Source organism: Anas platyrhynchos, chromosome 5 (genome assembly GCF_047663525.1).
Source record: "Anas platyrhynchos isolate ZD024472 breed Pekin duck chromosome 5, IASCAAS_PekinDuck_T2T, whole genome shotgun sequence".
Taxonomy (NCBI): Eukaryota; Metazoa; Chordata; class Aves; order Anseriformes; family Anatidae; genus Anas; species Anas platyrhynchos.
Window position 1 is genome coordinate 36,535,976 of NC_092591.1, and position 20,266 is coordinate 36,556,241.

The 20,266-nt window shown below is 43.3% G+C and overlaps 2 protein-coding genes across 9 annotated transcripts in view; both read left to right on the forward strand.

Moving 5' to 3' along the window:
* Positions 1 to 3,932, forward strand: part of LOC101799748 (deubiquitinase DESI2) — a 54,180-nt gene extending 50,248 nt beyond the window's left edge. For all 6 annotated transcript variants that reach the window (XM_038179142.2, XM_038179143.2, XM_005021623.5 and 3 more), the window contains one exon: positions 843 to 3,932. In XM_038179142.2, the coding sequence (XP_038035070.1) occupies positions 843 to 1,085 (243 nt within the window). In that variant the 3' untranslated portion in view covers positions 1,086 to 3,932. The remainder of the gene's footprint in view (positions 1 to 842) is intronic.
* Positions 3,933 to 4,066: 134 nt separating this feature from the next.
* The window catches only part of COX16 (cytochrome c oxidase assembly factor COX16), a 44,464-nt gene continuing 28,264 nt past the window's right edge, over positions 4,067 to 20,266 (forward strand). Inside the window, exons 1-4 of one of the 3 annotated variants that reach the window (XM_072038832.1) lie at positions 4,067 to 6,358; positions 8,783 to 8,867; positions 9,467 to 9,597; positions 16,718 to 16,795. In XM_072038832.1, coding sequence (XP_071894933.1) covers positions 9,595 to 9,597; positions 16,718 to 16,795 — 81 coding nt within the window. In that variant the 5' untranslated portion in view covers positions 4,067 to 6,358; positions 8,783 to 8,867; positions 9,467 to 9,594. The remainder of the gene's footprint in view (positions 6,359 to 8,782; positions 8,868 to 9,466; positions 9,598 to 16,717; positions 16,796 to 20,266) is intronic. The other 2 variants (XM_027457531.3, XM_027457533.3) reach the window with 2 other exon arrangements.

Below are 20,266 nucleotides of genomic sequence, written 5' to 3' on the forward strand. Positions count from 1 at the left end.
TTTTCCTTATGTGGCCTAAGCCAGATAGACCTACTAAAATCTGACAGCTGTATGTATGCATGGTCAAATGCTGCAGAAGGAAGGGTCTGCAGTATGCAGCAAGGTGTTTCATTGTGCTGAATATGATACAACTTAGAAAAAGTGCCTGTGCTAGCAGAGTGTAACCCAAATTGGGGCCAGCAGCATGTGTGATGAAACACAGACCTAGTGAGAAGTTAGTATTTTTACATTTGCACATCTCTTCCCTGCATTTAGGAAATGCTACGCAAGGAGAAATCAAAGTGTGATGTGACAGTAGGAAAAGGACCCTGAGGTATTGTAACTTGACTGACCCGTTGTGTCGGCACAAGGAAGGAAAGTGAGCAGGAAGAGCAGCTTCTCAGGCATCTCCGGAGATCTGCCTAGTCAGGCTCAGCTTCTCAGTTCTTAGAGTCTGCCCAGCAACAGCTTAAATCTTTTCCCAAATTTTTTGAACAATTCTGAAGATGAGCGTCATTGTCTTGGCGGAGGGGCAGCAGCAAGCCTGTCCCTTAACCCATGGACTGCCTGGAGAATGGTCTGGCTGAAGATGTTGAGGGCCATGAGCTGTTTTCCCCAGTCACTGCTCAGATGCTGATATGGGCTATGGCTGGCAGGGCTGTGTGTGTTGAGAAGTCGCTGCGTGCTGTCGTTTGCAATTAGAGCTGGTTTTGGCTGTAGAGGATGCTCCCTGAATTCAAACAGGTCTCTTCAGAGCAATGGGGAGCACACCAGCTGAGGTGACGGAGCAGATGGAGGTGATGCTACCACTACACATGTGTTTGGGTACTATTAACCGTGCTCTTGTTTGGTTTGCTCCACAGATCCTGTGTGGGAAGGAGATCCCCCGCTGGGTGAACCGCCTGGCCTACTTCAGCTCCTGCATCCCCTTCCTCCAGAGCTGCCTCCCAAAGGAGTGGCTGACGCCGGCAGCCCTGCAGAGCCACATCAGCCTCGGGCTCCACAAGGAGGAGCAGGGGGACACAACGGATGAGGAGTCCCCCTCCACCTCTGCCACCCCCTCAGCCTCAGGCACCTCGCGAACCTGTAGACATACCCGGGTCTAAGCTGTGCCCAGTATGCTCTCTAATAACGTTCTCCTCTCTCGTGTACTATTTCTTCCTCGCTCACCCTTTCACACACCTTGGTTTCTCTGTTTTCTTCACCTGACAACGCAGGGGAAGGAAGACCCCTACTGAGGAGGAGAAGCTTCAGACCCTTTTCAGAGGGCTGCCACGACAGTTGCTTGCCAAAACGATTGTGAACTCCAACGCTGAGCTGAGAGGTGTGGCAACTAAGCTGAATTCTCCTCCCGGGATCCTCATGCTCCTCGATCCATGGAGAACTGCTGACTCTCTCAGGCATGAGAGCACACATAGGGACGGGGGGCACCATACTGTGACGTTCCTCCTCTGGAGCAGTTTTATCTTTTTATCTCTTCCCCCACCCACTTAAGCCCAGCAGCCTCCACTCTATTTTGGCTGGGGTTGCCATTCCCAAATGGCAAATCTCCTGCCCACACCCAGTGAAGGAGGCAGAGCCAGAACTCAACCTCATCTCTTAGACCAGCAACAAGCTCCACTCAGCCCCATCCCTTTTGTAATTATCAGGTTTCTAACTCACGTGAAGGACAAATGAAAGGTGCTGCTGTTCTACAAACACCAGTTTTCAGTACTCAAGTTTAAGAGCTCGAATGACAGTCCTGCTCTTGAAAATAACAAAGAGAACCTAGAAAATGAATGTGTTACCATGGCTTTTCTTTGGGGTCAAAAGAAAAAAGGATGGGGCTAGTGCATAAAGGCAGCTGCTAAGTAGGTGCAGAGATGACTGTTGTCCATATTGGTGCTTTTTGGCACAGACCCCTCTCAGTTCCCCTATTTCTAGGCAGTGTTCCTGGTTTCCTCTTTTCCCCAGGCTGGCGAATCTGTCTCCTAGCTGATGGTTGCTGGCAGTCTTTGGGGGAAATGGCCTTCTGGAGCAGTAAGGTGAGGAGAAGGAATCTGCTGGGAAGACCAGTACTTCCTTCAGCTTGTTCTGCACTCACGAGACCTAAAAGGTGTCTCCCGAGCCACCCTTCCCCAGCCTATTTTAAAGCCAACCCAAGAAGGTAACAAATAAGTGGCGAACCCAAAGAACGTCACCACGTTTCCTTCTCCTCCCTTTCTGGAGGTGGAGGGGAAACCTAGGGCCACATCAGGAAAGCATGGATGACCCTTCCCATGCATGGGCCACCATGGTGCCTTCTGTTGTGTGCACTATTTCAATGGCATGAAAAATGGGCAGAGCTGGCTCACTGGTCTCTCCAGGCCGGCTCTTGACAAAAATCTGGTCTTTGGATCTTTTTCCGCTCATTCTGGTGGCTGATAAGAAAGCTGAGGAGGGAGGAAAGGACACATTCGCTAACTCTCGCACTCAGTTACCTCACTAGGAGTTGTATTCAGATGATGTGGGAGAGCATCAAAGGGGAAATCCAGACCCCACTTTCTCCCTTTTACCTCCTCTTGGCCACACAAAGGAGGATGAAAAAGGAACAGGCCCAGTGCTGACAGAAGGTGTCTGTTTTAGAAGTGCTGTTCTCAACAGCTGCTACCAAGTCAGGACTTCCTCCCTCCACCCAGAAAAACTACAAGCGCTGAAGATGGGTTGTCTCCTTTCATTGGTTGCTGTCAGACCAAGAGTGTGCTAAGTCCAACTGTTTCTTTAGCTCAGGTATACAGAAGCGTGTGCTTTCATGGCTGGCTATGCTGTGCATCGTGTCTGCACAGGCAGTGCTTAGTAGCTTGTTACATGTGCACACTCTTCATGAAGAAAGGCTTTGGTGAGATATACCATATGGAAATACAACACACAGGTTGGTCTCACTCCACTGCTGCCTGGAGTGATGTGTGTGTGTTTGGGCAACAAACCTTTTACAACACACCTCTCATTTTTATCCTCTGAACAAATTGCTGCAAGTTCTGTACTGAACTAAAGTCATGTTCCTTACTAACCTTGGCTACCCACAGCCAATACTGCATTGTGAGCAATTCTGCAGCTCCTGGTATCCAATCCAGCACCAGTCTTGATTACCCTGGCTTGTCCAGGGATGTTTAATAAGATTTCTATGCTGTTCTCCATCCTGCTGCCCAGAAACATTACACAATGTACTGTTGTGTACTCCCTTCCCCTGCAGTCATGGGCACTGTAGCCTGAACCAGCAGCGCAAGCTCCATTTGTCTGAAGTTCCCAGGGTGCCTGCCAATAGCCAGCAGCACAATACGTGCAGGGAATTTTCAAATCTCTTTTTTAAAGTCCTTCTCTGGAGGAAAGTGAGAAAAGGCTTTCCCAGAGCTTCCATGCAGGGCAGGGAAACTGCAGTCAGATGCGCCTTGTTCCTGATGTGGCAAAAGCCAGCCAGCCAGCCCTTGGGTTTCCATTCAGCACCTGAGCGCCATGTAAAACCTCATGCACACACCTAGGAGAGAACTATGGCCCCAGCAGCACGTTTCATGAGGAAAACCCTCTCACAGTAGTTCACAAAGTAAAATGTTTAACTGGCTGTATTGTAACACAGACAAGAAAGGTGCACTCAACCTTCTTGGGGGGGACATGACTATGTGCTTGAAGCATTGGGAGTAACGCTTGGGAAGAGCTGTCAGTGTCATAAAAACCAGATGTTTGTTTACCTACTTTTATGTTTGTCAGTCTGTTTATGGCAGTCGGGGTCATAACAAGGAGGCATGAAACCTCTGTCATAAGTCAAAACCAGAATATATTTCAGTCTTCAAAAAAGGTTTCTCCCCACCCCTCTCTGTTCAAGGTGATTGACCAACAATGTCAAGAACAAAGGGACACTGTGGAAATAAAATATATATTGGTGATAGCTTTATCTCTGTAATTTAACAGCATTTTAGATTATTAAAAATGAAAACATTTTTAAGTCTAATTTACTGCTCATCTGTAGCACAGCATGTTTGGTTTAAGCACTTGTTTTATCCTTCTAACACAGAATTATTGCTATTATTTTGTAATTATTATAACATTTGCATTTAGTTTCTTATTTACTTTCTCTGACTGTTTTAGATTATAACACCATGGAAAAAATTTAGCTACCAGCAATTATCAGTGAAAACAAAGAGCAGCTTATGAGTCTTGACAAGAGCACCCAATGGCACCAGCACAGACTCTTAACCCTTCTACTTACTGCCAGGACTTTTTGTGCCCTTGTTGAAGCTGGAATGGGAGGGCACCAACGCTGTACATGGGCATCAGCAGCTGAGGGTTACTTCTCTAGCAGGGAGCTAATAGTCCTCAGGTGAGACAGTAACAATGAAGGTAAGGTTAGTCTAATTCAAGTTACAGGACAAACTGTTTTTATGGAAAGTTACAGTGAGGCAAATGAGGTAAGTAGTAACCGTTCTTCTCAGCACTCCTGTATCTGCAATAGCAATTCTCTTAATTTCAGATTATTCCCAGTGCTGATAGGAGTGCTCTGTGATGACTTCATCTCAGACTGAACGCAGCCCAGAGATGAACACAGGCCTGTTCTTTTGCTCTCTTCACTCCCAGACAAAAGTCAGCATTTCTGGAATTCAGTTGTTTGAGGGGATGGTGGAAGACATTAAATTGCTACCAGGAATGAATGACTGATGGTTCTAAACCGCAGCAGATGATCCATTAATGCTGCTGTAGCTGGCTTTGTTTTGATCAGATTTAAAAGTTTCTGGGAGTGCAACATGATTGGGATAAGGGATAACAGTGGAGGAAAATTGGCAGTACGATCATGGTAGTTTTATCTCCTTGGGAAACAAAATGAAAGACACAGCTAACTGCCAGACCCTGAGGACTGCCTAATCAATGAGATTTGATGGAAAGTTCAAAATCATAGAAGAAAGCCCTCAGGAAAGAAGATGTGTATTCACCTACAAAACCTATTGGGGTTTGCACATTTTCCTTAACAGCATTGAGCTGACTTGTGTTTTGTTGTAAGTATAGCTTCTGCTGCCTATGTACTGGTCATCCACTGAGCAAATATTTTTATATGTCTCACTGGGGAGGGTAGAAGCTGTATAAGTTTAAATGCAGTGGTGCCCTCAGCCTTACCAATCTGAATGGCAATGTTTCCTGCAGTCCTGCTTTCCCTGGTAAGCTACGGAAGCTCCTTGTCTCTCCACGCCACCTGCTTTCCTGAAATGCCCCTGGTCTCAGCTCCGCAGGCTGGCTTTAGAGATGGCAGTAAAACCCCACGTGTGCTGAGATTCAGTGAACTAGTAATTCCTTTCTGCTAGTCATCATTTAATCATCATTCTGCAAAGTAGCATGTTTTGAGATCCACTTAGCCCAGGCCAAGCCCTTTTCCAAATGTCCCTCAGAAACCTACAAGGAAGTGCAGTACACAGAAAAACGCCGAGGATTTGAATCAAATCCCCTTCCTGAAGCTCTTTTTCACACGTTCAACACCAGGGTGTGCTCAGCAGGGACTGTGACCCCTACAAATCTTTATTGGTGAATACAAAGCGTGTACACAAGCAGTGCTAGATCTTCACCAGCGCAGTACCCACTGCTCAGCAGGTGCCAAGAGGCTGTCCTCGCCTAGCTGGCAGGGGACTGCTACTCTCTTCCCTGCTGGGAGCGCCGTAGCAGCTATTGATTTTCACATGGATTTTTCTTTGTTACAGACACAAGCCTTTGTTCCTTCCCCAACTGTTCGCTGCAGGCCTTTCCTCTGCCTACTGGGGCAGATTTGGCTGCAGAAACACGTTCTTGCTTTCACCTTTGGGAATCGCGAAGGGAACTTCTCCCTGGGGACGTCCAGCCACCAACCACCTGGCCGCACAGTAGCTGCTCATCAGCCTCAGGGTTGCCTGAGAGCCTTTTTTCTCTGTAGTTTTGTGTTGTTTACTCATTTCTGCGACTTCAAAGGTGTCTTTAGGGAGGACAAACTCCTCTACCGTACACACACAAAGGGAATTTTATTTCAGCAGGGTAATTCAGGGCCAGGCTCTGGTTTGTGGACGGTGCTTTCACCCCCCCACCCCTCCCAAGGCCTATGCTGCAGCGAGTAACTTTGACCGTGCCCAGCCCTGGAAGAGAGCCCGACCTGCCCCTCCTGCCCGCAGTTTCCCTCAGACAAGGGATTCACAGGGGACGGGCACGGCGGCAGGGGCGCGGCGCCGCCATTTGCAGCCTCCCCGCGGAACGCCGCGACCGCGGCCGCGTTGCGCCGCCGGAGGGAGCGGCTGTGGCGGCCCGGAACCGCCGGGCACCGAGGGGAGGAGGGAGGAAAACGCTGCCGGGGCCCATGGAGCGGCTCCGGCGGCTGTGGAGGGGCCGCACCATGACCTACGGCGTCCCCCTCTTGGTGAGCGGGGCGGGGGGCGGCCCGAGGGGCCGGGGGGTGAGAGGAGGGAGGCGGGCGCTGGGTGCCCCGGGGGCAGCCTCACGATCGTTTCCGTTTATGGGGTGCTTAAAGGGTGAGTGGCTTTCAAGGTGGATGAAGAGTAGGGTAAAGGGTGATTTTAATATATTTTATAGTGCTTTTGGGTAAATGAACGAGATCCTCCTTAAATCTCGCGCAGCGCACGTCTGAAGAATGGGGTGGTCCGGAGAAAGGTGGGGGTGCTTCTTTAAAGTTAAAAGGATTAAAGGATTAAAAAGTTTGAGGCTGTTTATTTCAGTGATGCAAGTATGCCATTCCAGAGGTGTCCAGGATAAGAGCTTTAAGTGGAAATGATCATGCAATTGAAAGCACTCAAGTAACATTTCTCAAAACAACGATAAAGACACTTGTGAGAAGTGAAAACAGGTCAAAAAAAAACAAACAAACAAACAAAAAAAAACCAACAAGCTAATGTGATAATGACAGAGCTGCACGAACCGTTTGCATCAGCCAGTCCAGTCCCTGGTACTGCAAACAAAAGTTGGCACTACTTTTTATTCATAAGATACAGCACTAAAGCTGTCCAGCCACCCCGCTGCATGCACCTGTGCCCAGAGGGCTGGCCAGAGCTGCGCTTCTTGGTGCTCAGACTGAAATTAGTGCCCTCACGTTTGGACATTCGGATATTATTCTTGAGTTTAAAAACACCTTTCTGAGGTGTTTCAGGTTGGGTGCATTTTTAAGACACAGTGCTATTGTTTACCTGATTATTAAGGTCACCCTCTTTAAGGTTTGCTACTTTCAGAATAAGGAGAACTCAGCTTAATATTCTGCAGCTCAATTTTAACTCTATTAAAAAGTTTGGGAATCATACTAAATGATTAAATCACAGATACTTAGAAGTGGTACACTGGTGGAGAAAAAAAGTCACCGTAGCTTTTCAATAACAAATATGTCTGGTTTGGTAGGTTAACTGGTGCAGTGAGTGAGGAGATGCAACTGATGTGCAAGATCTTGACTTTGATAAAACTTCCAACAAGTATGGCAAAGACATGCTTGTTATCATTTGTGTTATCAAAGGATTGAAAAAAAAAAACCACAACATAGTTATTAGTTCTTTTCCGATGTGGGAAGGTATCTTGGGTGGGGTGGGTCCTGCAGGACAAATATACGTTGTGGAAAAAATAAATCTTATTATAAGACACAGAAAGAAGTGTAAAGTAAAACACTTGTTTAAAACAAACAAACAAACAAACATGGAGAAGAGCTTTAACAACCACCTGTCAGCAACATCATGTTTTCAGTTCTGCCCCAGCGCTGGAGCTAGGGCTTCAGTTTCCTGGGCCAGGGCAGACCTCTGGTTGCCCTTCTGGGCCTTCTGGTGGTGTTGTGTGGTTTGCCATCAGTCATAGCAGACATTTTAGAGACCTTTTTTTTTTTTGTCCTGTTTAATTTCATTCCTCTTTCCTTACCACAGCGATCTTTCCCCCAGAAACAATATAATATTGAGAAATATTCTGTCATATCTCCTTCCAGGGTTTCATATCTCCATACCTTAAAATTAGTCTCCCCTGTGAATATTTCAGTATGTTTCTGTGTTGTTGCCCAAAGGCTTCCCAAGGAGTAAGAGAAAGGAAAACTTGTGCAGTTTTTTTCAGTTCCTCAGCTATCTATTGACCTCTGAAGGCATCTCTGAAGCTGAGCAGAATATTCCTAAAAGATCAGTGATAGCAGTAAAGGTGCTGAATTTGTGCACAGTCAGAGAAGGAGTGTGCCTTGGTAACCCTTTAAATTCTGCTGAAGTTGTTGATAGTACTGAAATGAAAGTTCTCTGTTAGATTCTTGCATCATGTACATAATTTTTCTCTATACAAAGATGAGACTTTATTCTTCAGTACTGCTGAGGGACATGAGCCCACTGCTGGACTTTTCATCAATACTATGTTGGCTTTTTTAAAATTCAAATCAATTTCGTATCTTCCTTTCTTGTAATGCATATTTGAATGAGAAGTCCCTTCACTACTCTTTAAAAAGGATCCAAGGTTGAAGAGATCATAATTCAAAAACAGATGAGGGTCTCACTATATACACACATGCTCTAAAAATATTTCTTCCTTTTTAGTGTAAGTTATCTTGACCCTTTTTTTGCGTGTGTGTTCATTTGGGCTTGGGGCTGTTAGAATATTTCTATGCAGAAGGAATTTTCTTGGTTCATCTTTAAAACATCAAAATGACAGCAGCTTTCAGAGTAAGATGTGTAAATCACAGTTTTCAGTCGTGCTTTTTCAGAAGATAAGACTGTTTCTTTGTGAGCACCAGGGAGACTGTAGCGGGCAGGAATTAATCTGCAGGAAACCTTGATTTGTCAACGTTTTCTTTAACTCTCTTTTTCTGTAAACTTCTCAGGTTCTGCATGGTGTAAAACTGTATGCGTGCGGGAGGGAGCAATCTAACCTGGCATGGAATATCTTAACAGCTTGAGCGCTGCAGGGTGCGTAGTCGTAAAGCACTGGTGAAGATGGCAGCATCTGTGTAGATGTTGGGATGAGCTCAGTGACCTTACAGTTGTAGCTCTAAAATTTGCTATTACAACAGAAGGGCCGTACTGTGGTAATTTAAACATCTTTGTCAGCTGTATTGTTGTCTCTTTCCTATCACAGTAAGTCAGTCTTGACATTAAAAGGAAAGAGCCTACAAGTCTTTGGGATGCTTGGCTCTGTTCCACAATCAACTCTACCAGCCCCAAAGGGATGTGTCCATCAGCATACTGCAGCTGCTGGGATGATTCTGTAAGATGTTGAGAGAATGAGGCTCATTGGTGTGACATCAGGTGGATCCAGTGTCACACCCTTCTTACAAGGCATGGATCATGTTAGGGTATCTCTGGTGCAGTTTTGAACATTTGAAGGATGCTAGAAGTAATTTTTTTTCAGACAAGTGTAAGTGGTGATTCCAAGTCATTGAGGTAGTGTTTGGGCTTCAAAATAGCAAAGCAGTTACAGGTTTTAAACACGTTAAAAAATGTTATTTTGTATGCTCACAACACTTGCCAAAACCTGAATTTCTGTTTCTGTCTTTGGCTGTTTCTAGACAAGGATCTTTTGTACTCTAAGCTGCAAAAGGAATGTACAGATCCAGTTCCAGTTCTGCTGTCAACATGTTACAAGGGAAAAAATAAATGCAGAGGATCTAAAGCAGCATCTTGGCAGACAGGAAACATGGTCTGTGCCTCACTTGGTGATTTTCATTGCACACCTAACATAAGTGTAATGCTCTATGTATGCAGGTTCACAGGTTTTAAACATTTAGCATGTAGTGACATTCTTCATATCTATAGCTGTGGATTTTGACATCTTTTCATTCTTTTTTTTTTTTTTTCCTTCTCTTTCTCTCTTTTTAATTTCCTCATTCTGTAATGACCATGCTTTTACAAGTACTTTCCTTGTGTATCTCCTCTTTCCAGATCTTGTTTTTGGTGTGCATAGTGTTGCCAGAAGAGAAGATGAAGGTAGCCTGGAACAGTGAAAGTTTTTCTCTGTGAATAAACGTGTTCCTAAAATATATCTCCATCAGTGTGTCTGCCCACAGACTGTACTACATTGCCATCTACATTGCTGCCTCGAACAGTGCAAGTTTACTTTGATAAGCACTTTGTTAAGAGACAGCGAGAGTGCCTGTCATGTACAGGAGGAGAAGAAAGGTCAGAGAGAGAGCTGCTACCAGAGCTGCAGCCGCGCGGTCAGCGCTCCCAGGCACCATTAGAGAATGTCAGAGGTGTCTCAGGCCTTGTTAATGAACCCATTTTCTCTCAACTTTATTGACCTCCTCTGGCAAAGAAAAGAAAATTAAAAAAAAAAAGGAGAGGTTATCAGGATATGAATTCATATGTATGCGGATTAGTTTTGTTTGCTGGTGAAGTCGGGGTCATCTAGAAGCTAAGACTGATGCTCAGAAATATTTTGTAAATTCTGGGAAGTGCCACCTTGTGCTGTGACTCACCAATATTGGAAGTTGTACTGGGCTAATGGGTAGGGAAAGTACATTTTTATCATTTAAATGTATTTAAATAACCAAGTGTCCAAAGATGCCTTTAAATACAACATTGCATAAAAAGCTGCTAAATTCTGAATCCTGGCGTAAGCTCTACATTGGGCACGCTTTTTTCCCCTGCTGATTTTGGAGGATCTAGCCATAGAAGATAACACAAACACTTAGAAAACTGAAAAATTCTTCTTGGGAGTAATCATGTTTTTGAGATTTATTGTTGCCATCAGTGTCTCTGTATAAAAACTGTTATTCAATTATGTTTTGGTATTGTATGAAAAAGAATAACTACAATTAGCATTTTTTACTTCCAGATATGTCAGTGTTATTGTTAACATCATTTACATTATCACCTTAAGCAATTCATAATATTGAATTGCAGGGTTTTTATTAGTATATATTACTTCACGCAACTTTACAATAAAATTTGACATATACAGAACAGTTCATTTAAATGCTAATATGCTTTTGGGATATGGATAGGAGTTTACATTTATCCATGGTAAAAGAGTTCTGACTTCTAATACTTGTAGATAAATTGTGATTGCCTGTAAAAGCCCACAAGTATTAAATCTGTAGCCTAGAAAGGCAATAAATACAAAACCGTTTTGAGACGTTTAAATTGGTAGCTCTAAATCATTGAGTTGGATAGTGTCATTTTAATGCTTTAATCACTTGTATTATAAATATTGGGTCTCTAAGATTATCATGGGTTATGTCCATGACTTGTGCTGCACTTCTGCTTTGCATCTCCTGTTCATCTGAGTGTGTGTTTGAATCCACAGCACAGTGTGGAGCTGCTCCAGATAAAACCACCCCCAGAACCGTTCGTGCTGGAGTGCAAGCCAGCATGTTCAGGCTGAAAGGGCTTCTGTGGACTCCAGTTTGTGCAGTCTGAAATAGCTGACATCCATCGTTCAGTTGACTGGCAGGTCTTAGAGTTTCTGAGCTCATCTTCTGAATCAGTGCCTTAAACTTTTATTTTTGATTCTAAATCTTTGAGTAGCATTTTCCAGATAAATGTTAGCTACTCTCTTGTATTCCAGGTTTGCCTTCTCTTTTATTTTAGAACAGAAGGAGTGTGCTTACATTGTTCAATGCTGTTAGGATGGACTAAGCTGGCACTCAGGGATCTGCAGATCGGTGCTGAGCCTCGGAACAGGAGCACAAGTAGAGATTTGCTTATTCTCACACTGTGTGCGTAGTCCTGCTTTAAGATCCACCTTCTTCAAGGGGTGGTGAATGTAAGCAGGTAAGATTCATGCTACTCCATTGAATTTTCAGTCCCTGTCCAGCATTGTCAACAGGGAAATGTTTCCTGACTAGTAGTGGTTTGTTTTTATCTTCTTTAATGTAGATTTCAGTTTATTTTTAATAGAGTGCACAGGTGACAAGAACCCCGGGTTGCCATAAGGTGTAAACAGTTTCTCATTATAGTGCACCTTGGCTAGATTTAACATTTGAGTTATGGGAATACTAATTTTAATAATGAACCCAAATCTTGGCTTTTAGAGGCTTCGGAAGAAGGAGATGGTATTCAGCAACTGCAGCTTGGCCACCCTGGCAGACTCGGCTTTCAAACAGCTGCAGCTGCTGAATGAAATTCCAGTGTCATCTGCCCAGTCCAAGCAGTGGGTGTAACGCAGGGTGACCATGCTGGGGCTGAAAATGCCCCTTTTTTTTTATTAATGCTCACACTGAGCACTGACCGCGTGGGTTGCTGTCAGTTCTGCGTTGTTTGTAGGTCGGTTTCTACCAATCTACATACTGAGCCAGTTCACCTGATGCAGTGGGTCATGCAGTTCAGTTTCTGAGAAGATTCTGCCCTGTTTTCATCTGAACAATTTCTGCAGTAGAGCAGTGCTGGAGTTGCGCTGGAAAATAAAATACTCTCGAGAGCTGGCAGAGGGGGGCGCTTCAGGTTCAGATGATCTGCCTGGCTCTGCTGTGGGACTGGCAGCTTGAGCGCTATTTTATTTAGGAACAAATAAGAGACTTCAGTCTTCTGCGCTGCCAAGTTGCTGTCTTTCACCAGTTCTGCACCACATATATGACAGTTCTTTAAAAAGGAAAACCCCCAAACCTTTTGACTGTGATCACTGCTAACTAAAATAAAACCATTCGCGACTGTTCTAGTTTTGAAGCTCCTGATGAATAGCTGGAGGGTTTTGCTGCAGTGTTCTTAAAGAAGAGGCTAGAAAATTAGCATGTTCCTTCTTCAGTGATAACATTTCTTGCTTTCTTTACACTTAGTGTGTAATACGTGTTGCCAGCACTAAATATAGTGATCTGATTAATTTAGGGATCTACAACAACTGTGAAGTAATTTAGTAATCTGGCTTTCACAATTGGTGCTATAGCAGGAGTGAGGTCCTCTAGCAACAGGGATGCTTAGGATGCTGCACATTGCTGGTGCTGCCAGAGGAATATTCCTGTTAGTTTGTTAACTCAAGGGACCGAAGGGTATGCAGGAAAGGGTGGGATCTGCTCTTAAGTCCTAACTTCTTGTGCTGTTACGAGTCCTCGCTGAACATCTCGCTGGTGGTGGTGACAAACACGAGTATTACCCATCCTAAGGTGCAATTAAGTGATCAGTCTCATTCCATCCATAACTAATTGCGTAACATACTTCCCAATGGAGAAGTGAGCAAATAGATTTTTAAAAAGAATTAAAGAGAATTTTATGTCATTTTTTTACATAAGACATGTATTGAGGTTGCTGAGTGTATGTGACAGATGGTGCTCTTATGTCACATCCTATCTTTCATTTTGTTTTGCAACATGCAAGCCTTCCATGCATGCATAATTGCATTACAACATCATAGGTTTTTTTGTGTACTCACTGAAACATAAAGGAATAATCCAGTGTGAAATCTTTAATGGGGGGATCGTGCTAGCTGTGCTGCTAAGCTGCTTGCACCAACGTGCCTTAAGTGCTGGCTCATTGGGATGTCTCCCACTTTTGCTTTCTTAAGAGTAAACTTCAGGTGTAAGTAAAGGAAAAAGTGAAATCGTAGCATCGTTTCATTGATCTGCTGAAGGCATTCAAGTAACTAGGCAGGCAGGGTTTACTGTGTAATAAAGTTTTTGCTCCGTGTTCTGATGCATTTAAATCTAATAGTTCCCTCACAGTGAAAGAATGCAGGACTGCAGGTGGAAAGTGTGGAACTTTGCTTCTGTCTTTGGCTTGCAGGGAATGCAGAGATTATCTCCATCACAAATTGCAAAGCTAGAAACATGTCAGACATACAGAATATGCAAGGCCAGTCAGCTAATGACATTGCTGGAATTCTTAACATCAATTCTTGTCCCACTTCTGATTATTTTGATTGCTGAATCTTGATGTTTCATCATTGTGTGTGTGTATGTCTGTATTTTTCTCTTTAAATACAATTAACTTTAATGAGGGTGGTGAGGGCATCTTCCCTCCTAATGTAAAAGAGAAAGGAGGAACTTAAACCCAAGCTAGTATTTCCATTCAACACAATGTCAATCCCTGAGTCCTTTATTACCTCTACTGCTGTTATAGTTGTGTAAACTCATTGATACTTTCTCTATCATGGCTGTTATTGGCTTTTGAACATGGTTTTAAAAATATAATTGACTGAAAAGCTGCCCATTGCCACTGTGGCACGTGGAGATAAAGGGAATTCATGCTCAGTGCTGTTGGCTAACTGTATTCCCATGCTGTTGGCTGGTTAACTAAGTGCTAAATGTGGCTGATTTGGGTCTGTTGTTGCGATGAAGACATTGTGCTTGGTTCTTTAAAACATTGATCAAATATAATTGTAAATATCTTCATATTTTATGTATATTCAGTGCTTTTATATATAATCTGAATCCTAACCTTCCAGCCTTACACAGTGTAATATTTCAGTGTCAGCTGTAGTTCCTTACAGCATCAGTGGGCTTTGACTCTGGCACAGCTGAACTGATGGTTCATTGAAAGATCAATTCACCATTGCAATATTGGAAACATAAAGGCAACTTTGTTGGTAAGGTCTGACAAGCAAAATGTCGGACAGGCCAGGCTGGCCATACTGCTTATGCTGTATGAAGAGCAAAAGTAGATCAGAGCCCAAGTGTTTTCTTTCTCTTCTTTTCCTTCCCTTTAGCAGCATAAAGAGTTCTAAGTAAAATTACAGTTTCAGGCCAAAACTTGTCTTACGGAGGAGAGGTGTGAGTCTCAAATTTTTAACATGGATATAGCTGCAAACGTAAACTGCAGTTTATAATGGATGTTTGCTGTCAAACAAGTGATAGAATGTGATGAGACAAAATGAGAAACATGACTTTTTTCATGCAACAGCCATCTACCTGATTTCCCCTAGCTATGATGTACATTACATAGTTTTAAATTATCAAAGCTTTAAAAAAAATACTTATTTTAGTTGGAGCATGGTTTTGTTCATGCTGCATCTCATAACAATGTACTTTATGCAAGCCTGTTGTTGGACAAATTAATTTTGAAGTGACATCATAATTTCTACTTTCTACCGACTTTACCAGCTGTGCACTGAACCAGTTCTAGTGCAGCTGCTTGTGCTCCACCACAGCCCCTCACTGACAAGACAAACAGAAGCTGTAGTTTGTAGCAGCCATAATCTTGTCTATACTACTACAGATTTCTGTTTGTTAGGACATGAAGTTTAAATTAACTCATAGGCTGTTAATGAACAGAATACTCACTAGGACTTAAAGAATTAGCATAGGTTTTCATTAGCTGATAGGTGTCAGCCACAGTAACATTCAATTATTGGCTGATCCTTGAGACTTCCAGCATATGGTATGAAGATACCATACCTTCAGCTGACAAACCTGCTTTGACTGAATATATCTTAATATTCACATTCTTTTTAACCAATTTGAATACTTTTATTTTTTGTTTCTTGCTATTCTTTCTTAACAAAGTAGTTATACGTGAGAAAGACATTCTTTATTTTAATACTTTCTTCTCTGCTATATATATTGATGATTCAGTATCTGCAAGAGCAACATGAATTCTTCAAATGTGCCTGTTTCTGAGTAGCTTTATCTGCTTGATGGAAAATCCCATAGTCCTGCACCTTTTAGAAAGAATAAATGGAAGGAATAAGTGTAGAAGGCTTTTTTATTATTATTATTATATATTTTTTTTTTATTTGAATGCATATGGCTTTGTGGCTTCAATGGCCTGAACTTAGGATAGCATACTGTTTGGAAAGCACATACCCTTTTAACTACCTGTGCAGCATAATTATAACAATCATTGGGCACAAGCCATTGCAGCAAACCTAATGTGTATCAAGAATCAACCATCATTGCACAGAGAATGGCTGCCAGTGCAGCAGCAGCCTGTAATGAAGGACTGTAACAGGTAGAAGAGTCAAAATAGGTTGGTCCTCTCCCCTTCCTTTTGCTTCTGCAGCCTTCCATAAGATGCTCATCTGTAGATGTGAAGCCTTTCAGTCTGAGCAGAGAACAGCGGAAAAACTCTGTCAGGTCAGAGCAGCAGTGAAAAAACCTGATTCTTCCACAAAGTAGAGAGATTTCTAAGCTAGTTTTTAAGTCCTTCATGGTGTTTGTTAACAATATTTGATCTTTTGGTTGATCTGTCCATTTTCAACGATAAAAATACATAGGCAATTTTATGATATCCCTCTGCTATAAGAAAGAATAATATTTTTTTTAATGCTGCTATGAAGTACTCCCCCCCTTAATCCCTGTATTACTCTCTTTCATAAGCTTTGCAGGTGTGAAGGGAATTGCAAGACAACTAAGGAGGCAATATTAACGTTGCAGGTGTGCTGGATGTGATTTCTTAGCTTAGTTGATAATGTATCACTGAACCACAATTCCAGTGAGCCGGTCTGCTCAGAAGCTTAATTAGATCTGGAACACACAGACATCAGAGCCAGTCAACGCGGCATTGTTACTTCCCCACAGAGTTTGAAAATGATGGGAATAAATGCTGTGGCAGTAACAAAAGGTTCCTTTGTTGCAGTTATGTCAGGAAGCCATATGGGGAGGTAAAAAAGGGGTAAGAGGAGACGAAGTTCCTAGAGGATGGGAGTCGTGATGCAGCTGTTTGTGTATGAAGGAAGGGATTTGTGAAATCCTGTCCCAGAGTGAAAGAAAAATCTCTGACATTCCACATACTCCTTCGTCTCCTATATGTTTGCTCCAGTTTGTTTTCTTCAGTTCCTGGTGTTTCTGCTGGAACAATAGCAGAGCGCCTTGCTAAATGAAGTGGGCCAGTGTGTGATGTGCTTTTTTTGCATTAGTCCTAACTCGTATTTTCATTTTGTTGTTTTCCAGCTGTATCTTGTTGGGGGATCTTTTGGACTCCGTGAATTTGCTCAAATAAGATACGATGTCCACAAACTACATGGCACGGTACTTGAAATGGTTTTCTTTACTCTTCATTTCATTTTGCGTATGTGCTGACTTATAAAGGATAGTTTACTAGGACAAGCAAACTGTTAGTATTGGGACACGTTAATGCCTTTCACCACTGAACCCTGGGCTACACCAGGGGCTCTTAGGCAGTGAGCAGTGTAGATAACAATAGAGGCTGAAATAATGACAAGTCTTTTTGCTGTCTCTGGAAAATGATCAACATAAATAATGTGGTTCCTTATATTGATTATAAATGGCAAGTCTGAGTCTGGAGAAAGGAAGTATAGCACATCTTCCTATTTCTTCTCTCCTGGGGCTGTTCAGCCTGAAGAAGAGAAGGCTCAGGGGTGACCTTATTGCAGCTTTTCAGTGCTTAAAGGGGACTTACAACAAAGTTGGGGAGCAACTTTTTGCTTGGGCAGATAATGACAGGATAAGGGGGAATGGTTTTAAACAAAGAGGGGAGATTTAGAGTAGAGGTTAGGTTAGGAAGTTTTTATAACTAATCTAGACTAAAAAATTGTTATTTTAGAAGGTGCACAATAATCTTTTGGTTCTGTTTTCAAACTATTTGGTGTTGAGTAAACAGTGTTTAATTTTTGGGGGATGCTTGGCTTCAAGTTGACTGACATAAGCAGCTACCTTTAACATTGTGCTGCATCCTGTTCTTTAAGCTCTGTGACAGAAACAGGAGCTAATCTTTACTCCCCATGGCAAAATGTACTATGTGGAAGAAGCCTTTCTTTAAATGTGCTGGAAACCTTCTGAATGAGAGAAGTGGCTTGTTTACCAGTGCTACTTACATCTCTGAGTGTACCATTAGTTCCAAATTATGTGTGAAATGATCTGAAAGGAGCATGCCAGTTAAGTAGGAAGTAGTACTGATTCTCTGTGACTAACTTTGTAGTATGCAAGCCTGCTGTTGCAATGCAGAGAAGCTTTGAGGTCTCAGTGCTGCTGACTTGCAGGTGACCTGAAGCTTTTTTAAAGACTGTGTAGCACTTTGTGTAAGAAGAGTTTGTGTAAGACTCCAGACACTGTGCCTAAGAGGTCCGTGACAAGAGTTCGTAATGTAGGAAAGAATGGGCTTAGAGCAGCTTTCTACTGTGACCGAATCTTCCAGATCTTCACCTGTTCAGGGTTTGGAGATTCCTATATTTTGTCTTAGACCTTGTTGTGGGCCATCTGAATTACTTCATTTGCCCTCTGTTGTTCCTTGTGTTGCATACGTGACTGCGGCCTCTGAGGCACCACGCGGCCCACTTCTGCTCAGTCCCATACTTGAGGTAGCTCTTAAAACAGGAGGGTGATCTTACAACTTTTTTCTACAGAGCTGTGTGCTGGGAAGGTATTTTCTCTCAGGCCTGGGCTTTCAGGACCAGCTGTAGCTAAGTTTTCCTCTATCCAGATGGGGATCACAGCAGAGGCAAGAATTTGCCTGTTGTTTCTGTCAGTTTCTTGGTCAGATTCATACTCGGTGATTACATTTGGCCTCCATGATCTGGACAGTGACCACAGCCCAGAGAAAAATCTAGGTAATAGATGTGTTTGTTCGCATCTATGGGGCTCTGTGTCCCAGCATGTATAATCAAGGAAAGCATCACTGAATTAGGCAGTACATGAAAGCTCTGAGGGGAAGCTACTGCACCCTGGAGTTCTCTGAAAAGTTAAAAGAGGCCATCTGGATTTTGCTACAGCCTGTACTAGTTAAGGCTACAGCATCTCTTTTGTATTTTCTTTTTCTTTTCATTATGATTTTATTTAAGAGTACATGCAATTTAGATAAAGAACAATGCAGTATTGGCTGAGAACCACCAACACCAACCTTGGGCTAGTTATAGGCAGACAAATTAAAGCAATGTATTTCATTAGTTTTTGTTTCTATGCCCATAAAGAGTTAAGAACCATTCTAATTCACTAAGAAATTATTTCAATTTTACTGCTGTAAAAAATTGAGGTTGCAAAAAGTTAAGCAAGCCATCCAGATGTAGGTTAGGATTTGTAATACCTGAGTGCCTATCTTTTTTGATTGTATATTAAGGATTAAGCTAGGAGGATCTGGATAGGCTGCACCGATGGGCTGAGGTCAACTGTATGAAGTTCAACAAGGCCAAGTGCCGGGTCCTGCACCTGGGGCGCAATAACCCCAAGCAGAACTACAGGCTGGGAGAGGAATGGTTGGAGAGCTGCCAGGCAGAGAAGGACCTGGGAGTGATGGTGGACAGTCGGCTGAATATGAGCCAGCAGTGTGCTCAGGTGGCCAAGAAGGCCAACGGCATCCTGGCTTGTATCAGAAACACTGTGACCAGCAGGGCTAGGGAGGTGATCGTCCCCCTGTACTCGGCTCTGGTGAGGCCGCACCTCGAGTACTGTGTTCAGTTTTGGGCCCCTCGCTACAAGAAGGACATCGAGGTGCTTGAGCGGGTCCAAAGAAGGGCGACGAAGCTGGTGAGGGGCCTGGAGAGCAAGTCCTATGAGGAGCGGCTGAAGGAGCTGGGCTTGTTCAGCCTAGAGAAGAGGAGGCTCAGGGGTGACCTTATTGCTCTGTATAAGTACATTAAAGGAGGCTGTAGAGAGGTGGGGGTTGGCCTGTTCTCCCATGTGCCTGGTGACAGGACGAGGGGGAATGGGCTAAAGTTACACCAGGGGAGTTTTAGGTTAGATGTTAGGAAGAATTTCTTTACTGAAAGGGTTGTGAGGCACTGGAACAGGCTGCCCAGGGAGGTGGTGGAGTCACCATCCCTGGAAGTCTTCAAAAGCCGTTTAGATGTAGAGCTTAGGGATATGGTTTAGTGGGGACTGTTAGTGTTAGGTTAGAGGTTGGACTCGATGATCTTGAGGTCTCTTCCAACCTAGAAATTCTGTGTGATTCTGTGATGTTGAAAGTACTGTACACCTCATTGTGTGAGCAGGACTGCTGAACTTGTTTTCTTGCTAATTAAACTGCTAGTTAGACAGGACTTAGATGCTTCTTTTGTGGTATATCTAGTACATTTAAAATGCTAAACTGTGATCCCTTCCCTTTAAAACTATTTCTCCTTTTTCAGTTGAATTAGTTTCTGTGTTTTAGTGGCTGAAGGGTTAACTGGTACTTTCTCTTTGTATTCTTGTAATTCAATGAACAAAAGCTGCATTAGTGACATCACCTATGTTATTAATGTCAAACTGAATTATCATATAAAACAGTGTTTTGAAGAGCATTCCTTGAAAAGGAACTTAAAATTCAAGAGAAAATGGTGGTTCGGACTTTGGAGGGAATATAGTTTGGTGATGATGCAGTGGGTTGGGAGTAGGATTAGGGTTGAGAGAGAAACAGTTTAGAGCTGTAGCAGGATGGGGCTGCAGAAGGAGCTCTGTCCTCTTGGTCATCTGGGCCATGCCTTGGTATCTGGGGCAGAGGCCTGACTGATGAGTGGGGTGAGGGTTGGTACGGGGACAGAGCTGCAGTTGGAGAGGGGCTGGAGGCAA